The sequence below is a fragment of the Xyrauchen texanus genome, chromosome 16 (assembly GCF_025860055.1).
Source record: "Xyrauchen texanus isolate HMW12.3.18 chromosome 16, RBS_HiC_50CHRs, whole genome shotgun sequence".
Taxonomy (NCBI): Eukaryota; Metazoa; Chordata; class Actinopteri; order Cypriniformes; family Catostomidae; genus Xyrauchen; species Xyrauchen texanus.
Genome location: NC_068291.1, coordinates 23,363,910 through 23,386,872, shown reverse-complemented (window position 1 = coordinate 23,386,872; position 22,963 = coordinate 23,363,910). Strand labels below are relative to the sequence as shown.

The 22,963-nt window shown below is 37.3% G+C and overlaps 1 protein-coding gene across 2 annotated transcripts in view; it reads right to left on the bottom strand.

Moving 5' to 3' along the window:
- The window catches only part of LOC127657313 (REST corepressor 1-like), a 28,494-nt gene extending 8,348 nt beyond the window's left edge, over positions 1 to 20,146 (bottom strand). For both annotated transcript variants that reach the window (XM_052146046.1, XM_052146047.1), the window contains exons 1-8: positions 19,723 to 20,146; positions 19,566 to 19,625; positions 19,063 to 19,143; positions 18,719 to 18,771; positions 5,807 to 5,968; positions 5,378 to 5,496; positions 5,098 to 5,176; positions 299 to 349 (exon numbers count right to left, since the gene is read on the bottom strand). In XM_052146046.1, the coding sequence (XP_052002006.1) occupies positions 299 to 349; positions 5,098 to 5,176; positions 5,378 to 5,496; positions 5,807 to 5,968; positions 18,719 to 18,771; positions 19,063 to 19,143; positions 19,566 to 19,625; positions 19,723 to 19,879 (762 nt within the window). In that variant the 5' untranslated portion in view covers positions 19,880 to 20,146. The remainder of the gene's footprint in view (positions 1 to 298; positions 350 to 5,097; positions 5,177 to 5,377; positions 5,497 to 5,806; positions 5,969 to 18,718; positions 18,772 to 19,062; positions 19,144 to 19,565; positions 19,626 to 19,722) is intronic.
- Between the last annotated feature and the right edge of the window lie 2,817 nt (positions 20,147 to 22,963).

Genomic DNA, 22,963 nt, shown 5'->3' with positions numbered 1-22,963 from the left:
CTACACAATATTAGGCAGGTGGCTTTAATGTTGTGGCTGATCGGTGCATTTACATTATTGTAAATTAGTTTATCACATTATATGATAAACACATCATATCGGGGTGCTCAAACAAACAGAGCAAGGTTCTGATAGCACCACATGGCCAATGTTTACACTTTGAAGAAAAGCAACCTAAAAATATGAATGGCTTTGTTGTTGGCTCTCCATATTAAGCTTTTAAGTATTTCAAAATCAATTAATTACACACACCACCTGTAAAAAGACAACAGACTTGTAATTTGAAGTAGTATTGTACCTTCTGTACAACTGCTGGTTTTGATTCTTGTTTTTCAACTCCAGATGTTCCCTAAAAAAAAAATATAAAAATACAGCTGCAAGCAGCAATTATAGGAGTTCAAGCAGCCTAGGACCTTTAAGTGCATGTGTTACAATATATTAAGATTTAACCAGCACCAAAGCACCTAAAATAGAGAGAAAGTAATATAATTTTCAGCAACATGAGGTAAATTACAATAGAATGAAAGTTGTTTTTAAAGGGGTCATATAATGCCACTTTTGTACAAGTAAATATGAATCTTTAGGGTCTAAATGAAAACTTTGTAATATACTTTTATTAAAAATTCTCATTAGTATTTTAAGAAAACACTAATTTTACATGCTCAAAAACAGCTCTGTTTTCAGCACGCCGTTTCAGAGCATATGACTTTAAATGATAATGAGCTTTGGTCACCCCGCCCCTCCGTTCTGGAGTTATTCTCCGTATAACTGTTTTTTTGACATTACTTCTTAATCAGTAACATACAAGTAAACCAGGTGTAACTTAGTGTTACCATGTTAACTGTAACACCTGCGTACACAGTTTTTAATAACACAATAACCATAACGCGTTGTTCATTATAAACATGGGATTATGAATTATATTGAGAACGTCGTAACGTTATGGAAAACATGCCGTAATGTACCCTGAGTGTAAACATTAGCCACATTCATTGTGAAGCGTGCAAGCGATTTGCAAAGATTAATATAAAGGTTAATAAAACGTTACACTTACTTCTTCTGGAGGTGCAGAGGGAATATAAATAGTTGGTACCGAATCTTTTTCAGCAGCAGCTTCTTAGCAAAACCAGCTTTATACTGACCCTCGTTTATAAAGCAGTCTGGTGAAAAATGATTCGCGCAAACATGAACGCATTGACGTTGCTCATGGGGAATATTCCCATCGTAAACAAAACTCAGCCACTGCGTCTTCAGCGGTTCAGATTAGGAACATCAAAATGACTGCTGTGTTCGTTATTACACCGAAGAACAGAACACCACAATCGCACATTCTGCTCCAGTGTATCAACAATGATGATGGACTATGATTGGCAGCTCGATCACGAGCGAGGGCGGGTCTGTGTTGAAACACTGCTGTCAATCAACAATCCTGGGAGGGGCGTCCGACGTCACACGGTCGAACGGCTCGATTTGAGGCAGGGGAAAATATATAAGGAGATTAAAACAAAAACACTGGATGGATTTTTATCATAATAGGATGGTTGTGTACAGGCACAGCCAACACACATTTCAGTACAATCAACTTGAAAAAGTGCATGTACCATTATATGACCCCTTTAACATTTCTGACTGTTATAACACTGGATTTGTTTTGGTCAAGTGAATCACCTAGGACTAGTTCGCAAAAGGAGTTTTTGTTTGTTTGTTTTACAATCCCAAATATTTAACAAACTATTTGATATTAGAAAAATCTGAAGTTGTCCAGAATGAAATGATCTATCATATGATGTGAATAACATGACTGTGTGAAACACAGCAAAATATACAACCATGGCCATTGTTAACCTTGTCTAATAGCTCCTGAAAGTTGATTGGTCTATGGCAGCCATGTTTTTCAAGATATACAACTATCCTCATAAAACTTCAAAGCACCTTGGCCAAAGACACAGCTTTTGATGGGACCAATGGAACTATTTTTAGGTTAGTCAGTGGTATAGTGCCTCCAAGTGGCCAACACAAGCAAATTCTTTCATGTGTTCCAAATTTGGTGTAAACATCTAATTCCGTTCAAGAGTTAAAGCCATTTAAGTAAACGTTGCCAGGGCATTTTATTATGTCGTCGCCATGTTGAATGGAAAGCTAAATTTTATTTTTAGATAATTATTTAAATTGGAACTCAAGAGAATCTTTCTTCACTTTACTTCAAAAAAGTAGGTTTAAGAAAAAATCCAATATGGTGGAAAGATTTTTATGCCTGAAATGAAATGGGAGATTTTGTTAATCTTTAGCCTACTATTCCAATGTTATAAGGCAGATGAGTCCGTAGCATACACCTTCTAAATGCTTTTCCCTTTGTTACAGCGACCCCTGATTGGCCAATCGGGTTGAGTATATGCATTGTGTGCAGTATATGAGTTGTGAGAAATAGTACTACCATCCCACCAATTTTCATGTCTCTAGGGCTTAAGCCGAAAGTATACTTAGGTCAGATGTGAACGTACAGGATTCATGACGCAAATCTCGTCATCAGCAGACTGCACAAACACTGAATATGTGCCCGATGTTTCTAACTACATGTCTTTGAACGGGCGAATGTGCATTGAGTAGGGATGCAAATTTTGTCAAATTCTTTTAACCGACTAACCGGGAGTTTTAACCGGTTAACCGATAAGCCACGAATCAACATAAAGTGACAAAACAGGCATGACAAAGCTCTATACTGGCTGAAACAAAACAGGCTCACATAACAGATGTGCATATTTAGCAATAGTTATTACCGTAATTTCCGGACTATAAGCCGCAACTTTTTTCCCACGCTTTGAACCTCGCGGCTTATACAACGATTTTTCCCGCTTTCAAATTTTATATAAAAAACCCCAAAAAACATTGTGTGACGTGCTCAGTTTTTTTGCGGCGTGAAGCTTTCATTAGACCAATTGAAATTGCCGAACGGGTTAAGGTCAAAACAACTTTTTTTGTTTACTGTTTAGATTAAATCGAGCGCGCTCAAACTTCCCATCATTCTGATTACGGTAGACATTTTGTCACCCTCACCATGGCAAAGACATGGAGAAACGCATATGATGCTGCTTTCAAGTTGAAGGCGATTGATCTGGCTGTTGGAAAATAAGCTGCTGCACGGGAGCTTGGTCTTAATGAGTCGATGATAAGACGTTGGAAACAGCAGCGTGAGGAATTGACTCAAAAGCATTTGTGCAAAAAGACAACTAAATCTGATGCTATTCAACTCCGACACCGAAGGAGATGACTTCAGTGGTTTCAGTGCACAGGACGAGGAAGATAGTGACCAATTACTTTCTTGGTAGGCTACTGTTTACTGCAAATGTTTTATTACAAGCCGTGTGTGGCAGCGGGGGCGTGGTCAAGCGCCCGTCCGGGAGATAAAAGCTGTAAGGGGCGCTTACACCTGCGCTAAATTATGTCTAACACCGGTGTCTAATTTCAAGTGCCCTGCTTCACGTGTCCTTGGGAAAACTGCCACACGGGCACCAGTGTGACAGTTTTCAGCAGGGCACTTGACGTTCCAGGTAAGGCTTTTAATGGCCACAGTAATGTTTACAATCAATTTTATAAAGTTTCTCAATTCTTCTATGCGCCAACACTAGACTGACGTGTGTCACTTTCTCAGCTCTGTGGCTGCTGCCTTTTTATGCTGCTCTCCCCATGCTTACTGAAATTAGACACCGGTGTTAGACATAATTTAGCTCAGGTGTAAGAGCCTTTACCGCTTTTCTCTCCCGGATGGGCGCTTGACCACGCCCCCGCTGCCACACCGTGTTTCGTTAAAGCCTATTTATTTTTGTTACAAGCCGTGTTTCGTTAAAGCCTGAGTAAAGTTAATTTGTTTCAATGTACCGGTAGGCACCTGCGGCTTATAGACAGGTGCGGCTTATTTATGTTCAAAATAATATTTTATTTAAAAATCAGTGGGTGCGGCTTATATTCAGGTGCGCTCAATAGTCCGGAAATTACGGTACATCAACATTTGAATAAACAACCTTATATTTCGTAACAAACATTTTTAATGGATCGCTTGCATGCCAAATTAACCTACAAGGTGATAACTTTAACAGTATAATGGAAGAATAAAAACAGTCTTAGACTACTCCCAAATTATACTGCTGGGCAATCCTAATCAACATTTACATGGGTAGGGGTCAGTATGGTATGCAGCTGGTTGACGGTAAGTGCAATGACTGAAACCTTCTCCAAATGCACTGATGTCCCGCTGCGCATCGCACTCTCATGGAACTATGGCTGTAAACATATACTTGCTTCATAATTCCTTGTCTATCAGACTGAGAGGAAGACAGTGTAGTTTCTCTATTTAAACTCTCAATAGCATTAATCGAACAAATTGTTAATGCCGGTCAATGGGTTAACCATTTACATCCCTAGCTTGAAGTTATTAGCAGTAATTAGTGGGTCCACAAGGTGGCAACACTTACACTCTGAGCCGTTGCTGTCACAAAAAGCGCTAGATGATGTAATTGCCACTAAACATAAGGAGATGAAGGTAAAAACAACATTGGATGTGCAAGTGAAGAGCGCACGTGTGAGGACGTCTTGCAATACCTGCATTTATATACCTCGACTCTGAAGGAATATAAAGACAACTTTATGGGTCTAAACTCCTGAAGAGAATGTCCAGAGTCTCATAGCAGTCGTAGCTTGCATGCGCCAACCGCCTGTATATGCGTGTATATGCTACATGCGTAGACGCTGAGCATTCGCGTCAAAAGGAAGTATACCCAGGCCTTTATGGTTTGGTCTCCATGTTAAGTTTTAGTGGAAAACAATAACAATAAATGTGAAACCTTACAATTACAATAGGAATTCAGCACTTGGTGGATGAGCTTCTTAAAATAAAAAATGTTTATGCACATCCTACATGTAAAGTGTATCAGTACTGGTTAAAAAAATTGTGACAACAACAACTGTATGACTTTATCATAGTTTCTATTTACAACAGTGACTAATCCTTCATCTAAATTATGCAAATGCAAACTGACTCTATGCTGCAGGAAATGTGGGGCAATAATGCACAGAAACAGGGAACATATCAATGTGTATTACCTCTTTCTTCTCTTCCTTATTAGGCTCAAATTCAGCATCCCCTGGGGAATTGCAACGGTTTTCTACTGCTTCATCATCACTAGAGGGAAAGAAAAGGTGAAGTCTGTCAGATATCTGATATTTCCTTTTCATCAATGACAATGTACTCTTAAAATAGATCGTATTAGCATTCCTTAACAGCACAAATCATCTTTGATCAAGATTCTTAAAAAACAAAGAAAAAGCACTAAAAGGTGGCAGTAACAAACATCCAATCGGCATATTAATGCCAAATGCTAACCTCTCCTCTCTGTCTCTCCTCTGTTTGCGGGCGTGACGGTCCATCACACTCGTTTTGCTGCGTGTTTTCTTCCATGAGTAATAGAATCTAACCAGAGTTGCAATGGACTTGTCTGGTAGCTGATATAAATGAAACATTTGACAAGTCAACCACATAAGCAATGAAAACAACTGATATGCCTTATCGATACATCATTATTCATGATCAAAGCGAACACTGGTTCAATTGTAGTCAAGTCAATGCATTTGAATTTAGGAATTCAGGACTTGACAGAACCCATTTGGTTTTCATATGCACCAGTGACTGTCCTACAAGAAGCAGAATTACTGAGGCTCCTTGTGATTGGTTGTCACTTCAATCTGTGAAGATTGATTCTCTCTAATGCATGTTTTGCTGTAATTGTGTAAGTGTTTTTGCCATCTCACTCACCATCTGCTGGATTCTGTGAAACGTCTTTCCATGAAAGCTGAAACCCTGTTCAAACAGCACCCTGTCCTCCACTGTCCACTCATCTGGGAAAGGGGTAAAGTTGGGAAGATCTGCCAAAGACTTTTCAATGTTGTGTTTGTGCCAAAACAGCATGCCCAATGCCTGGTTTACACAGGAAACAAAACGTTTAACTAGAATTGCACCAAAGTAGATTCAGAAAGTTAGCCCTAAAATAACAAATTATATTTAACTTTTGCCACTATGAAATGTTAACTACAAGTGACAAATTATAATGAAGTGACAAAATACTAAATTACTGGCAAAAAATAAAAATTTTATTTATCCTATAAGTTTAAGGCACATGAACAGAGGCTAGTTAATATTAATGTGTTAACAAAAATTGCTTTTCACTTTAGAAAAATGGAACACAACTGTCAAGTTTATAATTTACACAAGCCTTAATATTAGACTTTAATATTAATCAAACAACAATAACAAGAAATCAAGACTATTTATTGCTCTTGGCTGAATGACTTTAGTAACATTAAAAATATTAATGTATTACAATCATGCAGTGAAAACCTGTGCTCTATTAAGCTTTATGGTGAATACATTTTTTTTTGTGCCGTTTTCCTAATTTGTTTCTTTGTTTTTATTTTATTAAATGTTGTTTCATTGCCCTGAATTATTACTTTAGAACTTAAAACAATGTTTACCTAATTAACAAATTAGTTAGGGGCCAGGCACCTATCATTTTCGTTAGTATTATAATTATTATTCCTTCCCAATGGGAGTCTATGGCAGCCCATAGAACCGCACATAGGAAAATGAATGACACGCTGATGAATAGCCCCCATTCCAAATTTGGGATTTTAAAGAATGGGTCAGGAATTGTGTAAAATTGCTTTTTGGTGTTGGTTCCTGTGGATTCCTTAGGTTATGTAGATTTCAACGATACCAGTTTTTCCCATATCAGCCATGTGGCCTCCACCAGATTGACATTTATTAAAAAATTATATATATATTTATTTATCCCCTTTTCTCCCAATTTGGAATGTCCAATTCCCACTACTTAGTAGGTCCTTTGTGGTGTCGTGGTTACACACATCAATCAGGGTGGCGGTGGACAAGTCTCAGTTGCCTCCACTTCTGAGACAGTCAATCCGCGCATCTTATCACATGACTTGCTGCGTATGACTCGCAGCGTGTGGACACTCATGCTACTCTCCGTGATCCACACACAACTTACCACGCATCCCATTGAGAGCAAGAACTCCTAATCGCGACCACAAAGAGGTTACCCCATGTGACTCTACACTCCCTAGCAACCGGGCCAATTTGTTGGCTTAGGAAACCCGGCTGGAGTCACTCTGCATGCCCTGGATTCGACTTGCGACTCCAGGGGTAGAAGTCAGCGTCAATACTCGCTGAGCTACCCAGTCTGGAGACAGCGTCACCTATAGTTCATAAGATAACCCAAACCTGTGTGTTGACTAACCTCAGGTCAAAGTCTCTTTACCACTCAATGGGCATGTCAACTGAGTGGCACAGTGTGTTAAAACGCTGATTGTTTTATTTGTATTATTATTCTTGTGAAATATGAAATAAACAGAACATACAGTATACACACAGAATCAATATAACTCCCATTATATCCCTCTCCCCACCGCACATTTTCCCTCAACAAATATCCCTGTGGTAAAAGCCTAAATTACACCATGCACACATATAAGCAAACAAACAAAAATAAAATATTTGAGAACATAAAAAATATATAAATTAACAAAGAGAAAAGAATTCCACAAAGAATAGAATTTACAATTACCACCACAATACTGTTTCTCACTAAGAGCCCTCCAAAAAGGCCAAATAACTGTTCCATTTCTTACCATACATGTCTATTTTGCCAGGCTGTTTATATGACATCTTTTTATATGCCGCCACCCTACTCAATTCGGTGAACCATTTTTTAAATAAGGGAGCACCGATTGACTTCCATCCTCTAAGAATGATCTATCTGCCAATCATTACACTAGTTTGGACCCAGCTTTTTGTATGTTTGTCACCAACTTTAATGACCGCCTCGTCTTTCAATATACATAATCTGGGGCAGAATGAAATTTGAGTATCTAAAACCTCACTGATAAAATTCTTACACAGAATTCTTGAATCTTAGCACAGAACCACAGAGCATGGACTGTCTCCATCCTCCAACTGACATCGCCAGCAGGTAGGTGTTTTTAGACCAAGCCTAATATATATAGGGAGTCCAGTATAAACTATGCAAAATCTTAAACTGAATAAGGCGTACCCTTGCATCACTTGTCATAGTTTTAATATTTTAAAAAATCCTTTCCCACTTCTCATCCCCTAATACCAAGTTAAAATCTCTTTACAATTAAATGAATCAGCAAGGAATAATATACTGATGCTTCATGACCCTTTCCAAAGGCAGTGAGCACCATACAGTGGGTGTCTGCAGCTTTAGGGGGCTATGAATGTAAATGAGAAATAATAGAATGCATTTTTGCATCACTAGGCAATTTAATAGAAATACTTTACAATGGTGAGATTGGGGCAAGGACCGCTTGTTTAATGGTGTGCCAGGGGCTCTCTCAGGTGGAAGAAACCAATAGTCCAGGTGTCTGAGATTAAAAGCATATAAAACAAAATTTGGGGAGGACTAAGCCTCCTTTGTCAACTGGTCCATGTAACTTACTGAAACGCAACCACAGTCATTTACCATTCCAAATAAAAGACTTTGATATTCTATCAATTTTTAAAAAATAAAAACAATTATCTTCTAGAGGGAGACTGCAGCAAATAATTGAATATGGGGATACAATTCGTTTTTATAACACAGACCTTTCCTGCCATAGACAGATGTAGTGAATCCCACCTATCCTCATCACACAAGAAACTTTTAATTAATGTAAACATTATCCAACTAAATCTCTCAAATTTGCTGGAAATAAAATGCCTAAATACCTAATGCCTTGGTTGGGACATTGAAAGGCACCAGGTTGGAAAGCTGTGGCAGGGCAATTTGCTGTTAGAGCAAGAGCTTCCGATTTAGACCAATTCACCCTATATCCTGAAAATTTGGAGATAGAATTAATAATCCTATGGAGGCTAGGCATAGATCTTTTAGGGTTGGAGACAAATAATAATATATAATCTGCGTAGAGAAGTTTATGCACCACACCTCAAAATTATCCTCTTTTCTTATTGTGGCTGCTAATGGTTCCAGGGGCAAGACAGAACAATAAAGGGGAGAGGAGACAGCCATGCTGTTTAACACTTTGAAAACCACTACACACATTTGCATCACTATGTTCAAGGACCGGATCCATTAAAAGATTGAAGTCTCCATACAAAACCATCTCATGAAGGATCCCAGTAGCTTGTAGCTTACCCTCAAGCTCTATGAAATCAGCCTAAACAATAATGATTCCTCCTAAATTATCTTAAATCTGTTTGAGACATTTAACTTTTAAATGTTTACTTATCAATAATACTGATCCTGCTCTTACTCGAACCAGCACTACAAAACACATGCCCACCCCATGCCCTACAAAGTTTTTCAGCTTCCTGTGAAGAAATATTCTTGAATGAACACTATATAACATTTTTTACGCTTAAGAAAATATTTGTATAGGGTGCTCCAGCCCATTAACATTGCATGTGGAGAGAAACATTTTACCTATATTAAAGTGTGACATACTGACATGTAAAGATAAATTGTGTACCCAAGTCTAAATTATAGAGACCACTATCCAACACTGATGTAACCATAAAATCCTTAACCTACAGAACAGGAAGAAAATGCACTTCAACCTCGCGCATAACAGTCCCAACTGGTGTCCATCGCTTGGAAATCCGATGGTCCATGCATGCTCATGAGACTTTCAGCAACACTATTACTACCAGATTGCTCAAGTCCGGTGATTTTTACATATACATTATATATATATATTAGTGCTGTCGACATTAACACATTATTAATGCGTTGACACAAAATTTGTTTAATGCTACAAATTCTTTTAACGCGTACTATGAACCTTTGAATAAACCATGGTTCATGAGAAGCGAGTCAGTTCACGCAAACGCTGCTAATGTCACATGCATTGACCGTCAGGAAAAAAAGATGGTGGGAGACATAATGCTGAGACCTGCACCAAGCATTTTATCAATGTAGCATAGCAGTAGAACATGCCCACAAAGCACAGATAGAGCTCCTAACATTGTAACATTTTTGCAGCGGCAAGACAGCTGCCATTTGAACACTAGTACCACACTGATGGAACACTTCAGGTAATCTACACTGTCATTAACCCATTTAGTCCCCCAAGTTACAATTGTGACCGGGGTCTAAAAGGAGTTTTTGATGTATTTTGCACAGAGTAATCAATTGTGCATGTCTGTCAAAACTCCATAACTACCACATTTTGTATATAATTTTAATTGAGTTGTGCCATGTTTATTTTCTGTTGTTTAACTCTGTTGTTGGGGTAGGTTTTGTGTGGATGACTGAAAAATACATCTAGATGAAGCATATTTTGTCCACTGATGTTTATAAGATATTGCGATTAATCACGATTAACTACAAAAAAAAATTCTGAGATTATATTTTAATCCTTGGACAGCCCTAGTATATATATAATTTTTTAGTTTTTGTTGTTTCCCCCCTTTTTTTTCTAAACATAAACCATGCCATTAAATTGTACATATGTTCAATAAAATAAAAAATAAAAAATAAAAAAATACAATAGGCCCCAGTAAACAATAACATCGAACCCACAATGTGAGCAAATGAGATATAAAGCAAGTTAACAAAGGGTGAAAAAAAAAATAGAAAGGAAATGAGCCAGTGGGCAGACAATGATGCAACAAACACTGTCAGGCTGCATCAGTAAAATGCACAATGTGTAGTCTGTATTGTTGATCGAGAGCAGGCAAAGTTACCCATTCAATTTATTGATTTAATGAAGGCCACAGCTTGTCATGGGCATGTAAAAGTCTCAAGCCCATACTTGCCATCAATTCTCAGCTTAGCCGGATAGAGCAGTGCGAAGCTTACCTTCTGTTGGCACAGCAATTTTTTTACACACTCTGAATCAGTCCAGCTTTGCTTGAGTCGATCTAGCAAAGTCCAGAAAAACCATGATGTTGCAGTCCTCCCAGCACTTTATTTTATCCTCGCTGCTGTAGAACTAATTCTCTGTCTGGCGGCCGCAAGAATCTTGCCAGGATAGATCGGGGTCTGTCACCCGCAGCGGGAAACTGACCATAGACTCTGTGGGCACACTTTATCTCGAGCTGGTGGCCCACGGACTGGATCAATAAGCCCGTCCAAAAACTTAACCTGGCCTTCCCTTCCCCTTTGGGATTCCAATGAAATGAACATTATTACACCTGCTCTGATTTTCCATATCCTTTAGTTTCCCCCATAGACGTTCCACATATGCAGGAGGGTTAGCCTGTAGCTCTCTTTCAGCTGACTCCAGAAACTCAACCTGTTTTTTCAACATCATCCATTCTTGTGATCAGGGTGGAAAGTTTTGCCTTCATAGATGTGATCACTTGACGTATTTCTGCGAGGCCCTCCATGTCGATCGATATTTTTGTCAGCGCTGCATAAATGCTAGAGATATCTCGACCCATGTCACAAAGCTCACTATCGACTGGACCTCTGCCATCTTGATCCTGTGAGGCATCGGATGCAGGAGAGCACAAGTGCTTTTTAATGTCCCCACAGACCGATGATTTAAAAATGTTGACAGCCTGCCTTCCCAGCAGTTTAATAAACAAAACTATTAACAGTTCTCACTGGTTAAATTGCTTAATTGTACCAAATTTTAAGCGGAGCCCACCTTTATGCGATCACCCCTTGCATAGAGTCACGTGACACCAAAAGCACTGATTTATAGTTCAAAAGGTTGTTGGTTCGATTCCCAGGTGGACCAGTGTTAAAGATTATGTAATATTGTACTGGAGATCTTTGTATTGTTTACTCAATAGCTGCAGGGCTTAACACAGATCATTTCTGTTTGAAGGTATACTTCTTATTCTTCTTTGTCACAACATTAAAACCAACTTCCTAATATTGTGTAGGTCCCCCTCATCCGCAAAAACAGCGCCAACCCGCATCTCAGAATAGCATTCTTAGATGCTATTCTTCTCACCACAATTGTACAGAGTGGTTATCAGGGTTACCGTAGACTTTGTCAGTTTGAACCAGTCTGGCCATTTCCTGCTGACCTCTCTCATCAACAAGGCATTTCCGTACACAGAACTGCTGCTCACTAGATGTTTTAGGCACCATTCAGAGTAGTCTTGACATTGCTGTGTGAAAATCCCAGGAGATCACAGTTACAGAAATACTCAAACCAGCTTATCTGACACCAACAATCATCCAGATGATTATCTAATCAGCCAATCGTTTTAATGTTGTGGCTGATCGATGTATATATAAGTGATATCTTTTGAAATAATTGAGAAGTTTGGAGACATCACATGTAGTTCAAAAGAACATGGTCAGTTTAGCATGGTTATCATGCTACATGCTATGATAGCTTAGCGTGCTAATCGGTTAGCATGCTAACTGGTGGATTTTCTGTCTTATAAAGGCTATTTGATCAAAATGCTATCTATAGGGAACATTAGTTTAACATGCTAATCAGCTAACATGCTAATCAGTTAAATAAATCTGTTATTTTTTTCTGCGGTGTTTGATATCAGTCCTCCACCCTTTTGAATACTTTTTAAATTTCAAACCTGCTGACTCTCATCTTGGTATGTTTCTTCAGCAACTGCAAAACTTGTGGCAATGAGTTCCAGCCATATCATTCACCATATCTGTGTGCTGTAGCAATCAAAATGTTGCTGGTTCAGCTTGGGACTGCTGGAAAAACGTATTGCAAAATACATCATGAATGGTTTCTTTCTTTCTTTCTGTTGTGTTTGATATCAGCACGCCACCATTTTAATTTTTTTTTTATTGAAAACCTGCTAACTCTCAGTTTGGTACTGTGTCACTTCAGCACCTGTGAAACTTTTCTGTTTCGCAACATTTTTTGGTGACTTGTGAAGTAGTGTGGGGTTGCTTTGTATGTCATATTCATGCAATGTGTTGTGCTTACTCTGGTGTAATGCTTACCATATTAGAGATTTAGCATTCTGTTTACTGAATATAAAGTTAGACTTGGATAATACACTGAACTCAAGAACAGAATGTCATGGGTTCAAGTCTGTCCTGAGGCGATGTGATCAGTGCCTGCTCTTTGAGATCTTTGGGTTGTGTTTAGTGTTGTACAGTGGTTGCCATGATGGTGCTTGGCCCCATAATGGCTGCTTCCAGCTACATTTTGTATTATTTTTGGTATCGAGAACTGTCAAATTTCAATAGTACACAAGTACAGACTACTGAAATTTTGGTATCATGACAACACTACATACAATACATTGTAGATATTACCATTATGGCATTATCAAAAAGTAGATCTCATGCCATAGAAGTCTGAGCACACCTGTGCTAGAGGGAGCCCCGTAATCACACATCACTGACCGAAGCTGTGAATAGACGGTTTCATAACACAAAGCCTTTTGTGGTTTTGTAATCTTGCAAGGCCACATCACAATTTCACTCTTAATCCAACCATGAAGCCTTAAAAGGAATAGTTCACCCTAAAATTAAAATTTGCTGATAATTTTTGACTGTCCAAAATGCATATTTAGGGTGCATCAAAATAATCCACAGGACACCATTCGATAAAGTTCTTCTGAACCCAAATGATTGAATCTTTTTAGAAACAAAACAATACTTAGAAACTTTTTAACTATAAAATGTTAGTTTCCTTATATCTCTGTGACGTGCGCTCATAAGAGGGATGACGTTAGCTCGTTGGTAAGGTCACGCGTCACGTGGAGGAGACAGGAAGCTCATCATTGTTTGCAAGATTAAAAGAATAATTTCCAAATAATAAACAAAAAATACTGCAGTAAAATATCCATCCTTAATTTCGAAATAATGCCGTTGTGTTATCTACTTGTGCTTTTTCTTTGGCAGAAATATATAGGCTTTATGACTCAATTCAAGCCACACAAGTTGTAGTTAGTGAAACCATGTGCGAGAGCGTTTAGTGAGATTCACAGGATTTACACATTGAGACAGTGTAGTGGCGTGAGTTATTTATGCAGGCAGTGATGAGTGAGTGAATTGAGTGCAGGTGCGATGAATTAGAAATTGTGTGATGAGGAGCAGAGCCAGAGGGAGGCATGACAATGACAAAGTTTTCACACATACCCGAGTTCGCTGGAAAAACAGCACAAGCACAGCCGATGACTTCAGATATCAACCCTTTGTTTCTTTTGATGGTCTGAAATCCTCAGGGGTAAAATGTTCACTGCACACCAATATTTGAGAGAATGTAAGGAAGTACTGATATCCAGGTTCAGCGTGATAAGCCAGATCTTCAATCGCTCATGATCATGTATAGGCAATCGATGAAAAGTTAATATTTTTCCCAGTTTGCATTTCCTTTGGGTTTCTGAAGGTTGAAGCATCCAGGATACACACACCAAATTACCATTTTGAACAATACACTTATGCAAATACAAATCTAAAGCAAAGACAATTAAACTTTTGTACACCGCTGCTTCTTTTGTAAACAATGACGCGCTTCCTGCCTCCACGTGATGTGTGACCTTACCAACGAGCTTATGTCATACCTCTCATGAGCACGTGTGTGTCACAGAGATGTACGGAAGCGAACATTTGTAGTTAAAAAGTATTGTTTTGTTTCTAAAAATAGTCAATCATTTGGGTTCAGAAGAATTTTATATGTTGACTTGAATCGTGTGGATTATTTTGACGCATCCGTAAATATGCATTTTTGACCATCCAAAAATATTTTGTACATTCACTTGCATTGTTTAAAGGAGGAAGCCTGAAATGAAATCCTAAAAATCCTAAATTCTGTTTTGTTGAAGAAAGAAACTCAGATGCATCTTGGACTGAGGGTGAGTAAATTATCAGCAAATTTTCATTTTTGGGTGAACCATTTCTTTAATAAATACTAAACTGAGCAAAAAAAAAAAAAAAAGAAAAATGTCCCTTTTTCAGGACACTGTATTTTAAAGATAACTTTACAGATCTTTATCGTAAAGGGTTTAAACAATATTTCCCACTGTGGCAGGGCGGGAGGGGCGGGTCGTGATCCTACACACCGGGTATGTAGGATCACGACCCAGCCCCGCCCTCCGCCCTGCCACACCCTCACTTGTTCAATGAACCACAAACAATTAATGAACATGCACCTATGGAACAGTTAAGACACTAACAGCTTACAGACGGTAGGCAAATAAGGTCACAGTTTTAAAAACTTAGGACACTAAAGAGACCTTTCTACTGACTCTGAAAAACACAAAAAGAAAAAAGATGCCCAGGGTCCATGCTCATTTGCCTGAACGTGCCTTAGGCATGCTGCATGGAGGCATGAGGACCACAGATGTGGCCAGGGCAATAAATTGCAGTGTCTGTACTGTGAGACGCCTAAGACAGCACTACAGGGAGAAAGGAAAGACAGCTGATTGTCCTCGCAGTGGCAGACCACATGTAACAACCCTTGCACAAGATCGGTACATCCGAAAATCACCTGCAAGACAGGTACAGGCTGGCAACAACAACTGCCTAAGTTATGCCAGGAACACACAATCCCTCCATCAGTGCTCAGACTGTCTGCAATAGGCTGAGAGAGGCTGGAATGAGGGCTTGTAGGCCTGTTGTAAGGCAGGTCCTTACCAGACATCATCAGCAACAACATTGCCTATGCGCACAAACTCACCTTCGCTGGACCTGACAGGACTGGCAAAAAGTGCAGAAAGCGTGGTTTTGTCTCACCAGGGGTGATGGTCGGACTCGTGTTTATTGTCGAAGGAATGAGCGTTACACCGAGGCCTGTACTCTGAGCGGGATTGATTTGGAGGTGGTGGTCTGGGGTGGTGATTCACAGCAACATCGGACTAAGCTTGTTGCCATTGCAGGCAGTCTCAACACTTTGTGTTACAGGGAAGACTTCTACCACCCTCATTTGGTTACCTTCCAGCAGGCTCATCCTGACATGACCCTCCAGCATGACAATGCCACCAGCCATACTACTCGATCTGTGCATGATTTCCTGCAAGACAGGAATGTCAGTGTTCTGCCATGGCTAGCAAAGAGCCCGGATCTCAATCCCACTGATCACGTCTGGGACCTGTTAGATTGGAGGGTGAGGGCTAGGGACATTCCCCCCAGAAATATCCGGGAACTTGCAAGTGCCTTGGTGGAAGAGTGGGGTAACATTTCACATCAAGATGTGAATGCACTGCAGTACTTAATGCAGCTGGTGCTCTTTGTTCAGGGACACATTATTCAATTTCTGTCAGAAACATGTCTGTGAAACTTGTTCAGTTTATTTCTTAGTTGTTGAATCTTTTTATGTTCATACAAATATTTACACATGTTTGCTGAATTTACAACAGTTGAAAGTGAGAGGAAATTTCTTTTTTGCTGAGTTTATTTGGTTATTTTAGAGGTCAAGGTCTACAGGTTTAAAGTGTTTTGGATGGTTATCTCCTCATGAACAGTGAGTGAAACTTTTACAACTGTCACATCTGCAATGCTGATTTTCCATCAATGTTAAAATAAAAAGATATTACATGTTCTGTGTAGGGTTGCCATGGTGTACAGTGTTACCAGTTTTACTCGGTACAAGGGACAATACCGGTGTGAAATTTTATACCTAATGAAGAGTTTGTGACCCATGATAAATGAACCTAAACAACGCATTGAAAGCCAGATGTTCTTTACCAACTTATCAAATTACACAGGCAGCAAAGTACGCGCACTGACAGAAGGTAGCGAACATAATGTGCAAGGTGGGTAACTGTAAGACGTCTCAGATTTGCAATGACACAAGAAATGCTGTTAGACACAGATGTACTCTTAAAGAAACAAACTTTATTATATTTTTAAGAACAGATGACAGGAAAGCAGTCTAGGCGTTTATTCGGAGGCGTGCAGTCTCATGGAACACACGTATGCAAAAGTTCTCACTCTTTCTTTGTTTCAGTCTTCTGAAATGTTTTTGCAAGAATAGTATCGTCTATAAAAATGCTGTAAATGATCTCAGATATCTCAGCTCAGGAGTTGCTTCGAGTTTCAGTTCGCTTTATTTTGTTGTGAGCGCAACTCTGCAGGGTCACTTTATATTTAGCCTATATATACATTTTAATGATTAAATCATAAAATAATAAAAAAACACATTCCCCTCAAACCATGATTTATATTTCAGTTTTTATTATCATCATTATAATTATTATGTTTACATTTATAATTGTTTTTAGATCTTAATTTGTATAAGTAATTTTCCACCTTTTGTCAGATGTACACTTACTTGTGTGACGGTAAATGGTTATATATGTTTTTTTTACCACTTCATTCTTTTAATTGCTTTTTTGTTCAGTTTGAAGTGCAATTGGAATTTAGAAATGTCTTTGGTTTAAGTTTTTTAAATAAATGAATTACATTTTCAATGCAAAATCAAAATCAATGCTAAAGCAAGAATATTCAACAGAATATTGTAATTGGATATTGAGATATATATATATATATATATTTTCTTTGGAATAAAAACATTGTGAACATATTTCTTGCATAGCGCCCAGATCTAGGAGGGAACAAATCAATGTATTCACATATTCAAAGTCATTACTCTTCCGAAGCAGCTAAACTGGGTCCAGGGATGAAAGGTAATATAACACCAACATTTAACCCGCAAAAAGCCACAATAAGTGACGTATTTGCCTGGACAACGAAATACTCGACCGGTAGTCCATGATGGAGGGAATGCACAGATGAAATTTGTTCGAAGCCAAAGAGATGTTGCCCTTCACAACCATCGAAAAGCCATCTTTCAAAAAGCTGAACATCACACATTTTAACTGCACTTCAGTTTTTTTAAGTTTCATTTGAAATTTTAGTTAAAATAAACAAAAATTAAAGTTCAAGTGTAGGCTATTGCTTAACTAAAATTAAACAAATGTACCACCTAGCATCCAGCCAACAGTAATACTGGTGTTAATTTGGTTTAAACATGAACACCGCACCGGTGTGAAAATGATACAGTGGAAAGTCTAGTTCTGAGGGGTGCCAACCATCTACATTATGTGGCTAATATTATTTCTAGACAGTATTTAAATTCAGTTTTTTTTTTTAAGTGTTTGGTCTCTAAATTACTAAAAAATTTTCATTTCATTGTGCATTCAATTCGTTTACCGCACACCTAGCCATGAATTATCCTATCCTTGCCCCTACGGTGAACACAACTTAAAGAAAAAACCTTGAACAAAAAGTGCCTTTTCATAAAAATGTATAAATATCTGGGTTTTGAGGGTCTAAAGTGCTCATCTCTTGTTTTGTAAACATGGTTTCTGTCAACATAAACAAAAAAATGGCAACCTACATCTTGGTTACACCACATGATTTGGTGGACAAGTTTTTTTTTTAAATGTAATTACATTTTAAAACACAGTTTTATCACTGCTTACTTTTAAGAAATATTCATAAAAGATTATTCTGCACTTATGCCAACATTATATTTCAAATTTCAGCATTTCATGAGACTTTTATTTTATCTACCGTCAAAGCATGACATAACACTACATGACATTTTTTACTTCAATGACTTTTAACTCAGAAATTGAAAATATGTTCATTATAAAAGTGGCGTACTGAAGTAATTGTTTTGTTTAAATTGCATTTTTATGTGTTTTTGAATAATTTATTATAAGTGGACAAAAAAATGGCCATCACGTCGTTGACCCAAGTATAGCTTAAACATTTAAAATATAGATATATATATAAATTACCTGCTCCATATTGTACCCGTGCTTTTCTTTGGCTATTGCAATATACTCATCCACTGTAATAAAAATAGGACAAAAACAAAACAACACTCAAATAATATTCAAAATTAAATTAAAATGTTTAATGCTAAAAATCCTTTAAGGATAGAAATTTTACATTTATTACACATTTCTTTTTGGACTGTGAGACAAAAATCTAATATAGCCTAATACAATTATTATTTACTTATAATTGCATTCCTAAATGGTACTGTGTAACTGAATTAAGCATACATTTAAATTAAAGTGTAAAAAAAAAACAATCCAATCCAGAGAACTGATAATTAGAATCCTTATAAATTACTCACATTTGGCCTCTGATATGCTCTGACTTGGAATCCACACAAGCATACCCAGGTTCTCTCTCTCATGGCTTGCCTTTGCTACTTCTGATAATGAAAAAAAAGACATCAGTGTATTAGACCAGCACACCAATCTATTTTTGTTTCATATACTGTTAGGGGAAATTCTCTGTATGCAACTGCCCCCTATACGTTTTTTACTACAGTGCTTTAATGAATCCATGAAACAAAACATTAATATATATCTTGACAGGTCTAGTCACTCATTGACAAAGATCATGTGCTCATGTCAAGTTTCAAACATCAGAAAGCCAGCTACAAAGTTTTTTCATCTTTATTTTTGATCATCATTACTACAAAAGACCACTTTCCACAAAGAATATAAAACCCATATTCTTGCAAAAGATTAACTGCACTAGACAAACTTCCAACCACGGACAGTGTTTGAGGCTATTACGCCTTCCACCCTGTGTTGTCAATAAAGCTTCCAACAATGAATCTGCACAAACCGGAATCATAATCGGGAACAACTGCCTGATATTGCGATCCAACTCGCATCCCTCCCGCACCTTTAAAACAACAAGAGAACAAACGAGATTAACTAGTTATAATTATCACAAGTGTATGAACTTGTGATAAAGGATCGAGGCTACCACCATGACTTACCATGCTCGTCATCACTTGAGGAACCCGAACTTCCTTCCTCCCATGAATTGTTACTGTTCCCGTTTGAAGTAAAACTTTTGGTCGGGTTACTTACAGACGTTCTGCCCCTCCTTTTACCCGATATCTCGGTTGTGCCCTTCTCTAACATTGCAGGCATCTTAAAGGAGAGACGCAAAGGGAGCTTGAGGGAACTTCGGCTCGTAGGCTGCTCGCGCTACAGCTAAGCTAACTCAGCTCTTTACAAAAACACAGTCCTACACTGATACAAACTCACCCAACTGACAATATAAAGCTATGAAGACCTGAGAAGGTGTATCGAATGCATGATATTTTACACTAACGCTTAAATAAGTAAAAGTTGGCTATGGAAGCAGATACATGCACATTAGGCTGTGGTGCTAACAGTGCGAATGCTCTAGCGCTAGCTCTCTCTCTCTCCTCTCTCTCTCTCACACACACACTATCTCTCACTATCTCTCTCTCTTTTTTTTACATATACAAAATGCATACACACATATACAACTCACAACCAATGTGAATTACATATTTTAAATAAAAAATTATATATTTTTCCAGGGTTAGCGATGAAAATTAAAGCTACAAAAAAATTAAATAGAAGAAGTGCTTCATGGGTCTTTTTTTGTTTTTTGATTTCTTATACCGTCCAAAGAAATGCCATATGTTCAAAGTTTGGCATTTTCTCACATGAATGTGATATTTTCGAAGTAATATAAAAAGATGTACAAGAAAGAATATAATACTCTCACAATCACAATCAATGGTCTCTTGTTCAAAAAAATAAAATTACATCATACAATTCAATTTGTATTAATGTATGTTTTATTCCAACAAAGATTGTATCACTACATGTATTGAGTATACTACATGTATGTAAGGACTAACAAATCATCTGCTCACGCCGCCATCTTGGTCAGCCAGTTAGAAATGTTTTCCTTTCTTTATGATTGACCAGCTTGAGCTAACGTCAGCTCCTCTTCAAATCACAAATTGCTCAAACCTCTCCAGCAAATAAAAAATAATGTGATTGTTTTCCCCCAGCCCAAGAGTCAAGATAGGGTTGGTCTAGAAGAGATCCATTTTCTACCAAAACAACTCCTGACAACTATAAGCAGCTACATCAGCTGGTACTCAGAACTTATGGACTACATCAGCTTCCTTATGAATGCATCTGTGCATCAACCAGCAGCTCTCACACAGCACCAATGGTAATTCGGCAGGTTATCACAATGGCAAGAGGGAAGAAAAACAATTGAGATACATATAATAATAATATGAATAATAATAATGTCAGAAATGTAAATTAAGTTGAACTTCATAATGAAACAAAGGATAAATAAAGTACAAATATGATCACCAAAGTGGAGCCCAATTATGATGATAATCAGTGTTGGGTGTAATTTGAAAAAGTAATCAATCAGTGCAATATAATTATTTTTAGGCACAAAAAGTAGTGTAACTCATTTCATTTTAAATTCTTGTAATCAGATTACAGTTACTGACTTTGAATGAAAGAAATTACTTTTAAGTACATTACTTATTCATGTGTAATACAATTAATGTGTTAATATAAAAAAAAATATTAATATGTTCATATGTACATCTGTTTGTGCTTCAGTGACAGCTGGAGGGTATGTGACAATGAACAAGGAGAAAATAGACATTATAATTTGTTGAGTGGAAAAACAAACAATGATTGTGACAAGTGTTTTAGAAAGTAACTTAAAGTAAAGTAATAAGATTACTTTTTCAGTGAAGTAATCTGATTATGATTTGATAGAAGAGTAGTTAAACATTTTTGTGGATTACTTTTTTGGTAACTTACCTGCTGATAATAATCGTATGATCATAATAATCAGTTACTATAATAACTGTAATAACACTATTAGTAATAATATGCATGATTATTATTTCATTTAAATTTGTAAATTTAATTAATTTATACATGAATAAAAAACTAAATTAAAAGTAAATGTTTTTAGGGCCCACAGCGAAAACAAAAGACAAAATAATGAAATATTGAGTAGATATATGTAAAAAACAAACAAACAAAAAAACTATAAAAAAAAAAAAAAAAAAGAAAATGCAAGGAAAACAAAGCAATAAAGCTGTAAACTTTTGAAAATTATTACAGTAAAATGCAATATTTATTAGTATTAGTAATATTAGTATCTACTATACATATCTTATTCCAATATCAAGTTACATTGTTTAATATTTGAATTGGCAGAGAGTACCCATTCAGTACTTGGGATTCGATTGAAGTCACTCACATTTATTGAGTTGTACTGGCTTCTTTGCACAGCCTCTTTGTCTCATTATTTCCAAAGCCTCTCTAGCATAGAATGATATCTACAGTTTGCATTAAGGTAATTTTTGCAAATATATCCTATAACATATGCATCCACTCTTATATGTGTTTTAAGAAGTAGCTGGCCTAAATGAACATAAACTAAGTCTAATAAGAATCATAAGCTATATACATAGCCAACAGCTACAACTATGTTAGTTGATCATTAAAACAGATGTTGAATATTTTGTGATGGGTCTAGTGTTCTGTTGATATCAGCAGCACTGGCCTCAGAATCAACTGACGATGCTTCATCTGATGTCTTTTATGTAATGAAATGCCCTGATCATAACCAGTCCTTTATGACTGGTTGCTGCTTACAGTTTTGCTCGATTGCTAACACACTATAACTGATTTCCCCTAAACTTTACTTTAATGTTTGAAACAAAGATACATTTCTTCACCCATTCCAGTTTGTTTAATATTTTCTGCAAAACTCTATACAAAATGCCCTCATTTTGCACAAGTTTTACCATGTTCTAAATGAGAAAGTATGAGCACTCAAATTTTTGACTTAAGCTTTCAAAGCCTGAACTCAGTTAACACACATTTCTTCATGTGTAAACACTAAGTAACATTTTCCACTCACCAGTCAGAATCTCAAAATAAATAAAAATGGCCAGTGCTTTGAAAAATTGATTCTAACAATATTTGAAGAGCTGGAAGGCAGAGAGACAGCAGACAGAGGCTGAGAGGAAGATGAAAGGGCAGAAGAACAGTTGTCCCTGATGATATTTTCTCAACAGTATTGCAACAGGTTGACTGTTATTGCGCATGGGACAACAATGCTGGTCAAATCCAGCAATAGTTGAGCTGTTTTACAGTTACATCTACCATTTACATAAACCTTATGACAAGAAAACAGGTAGTAAC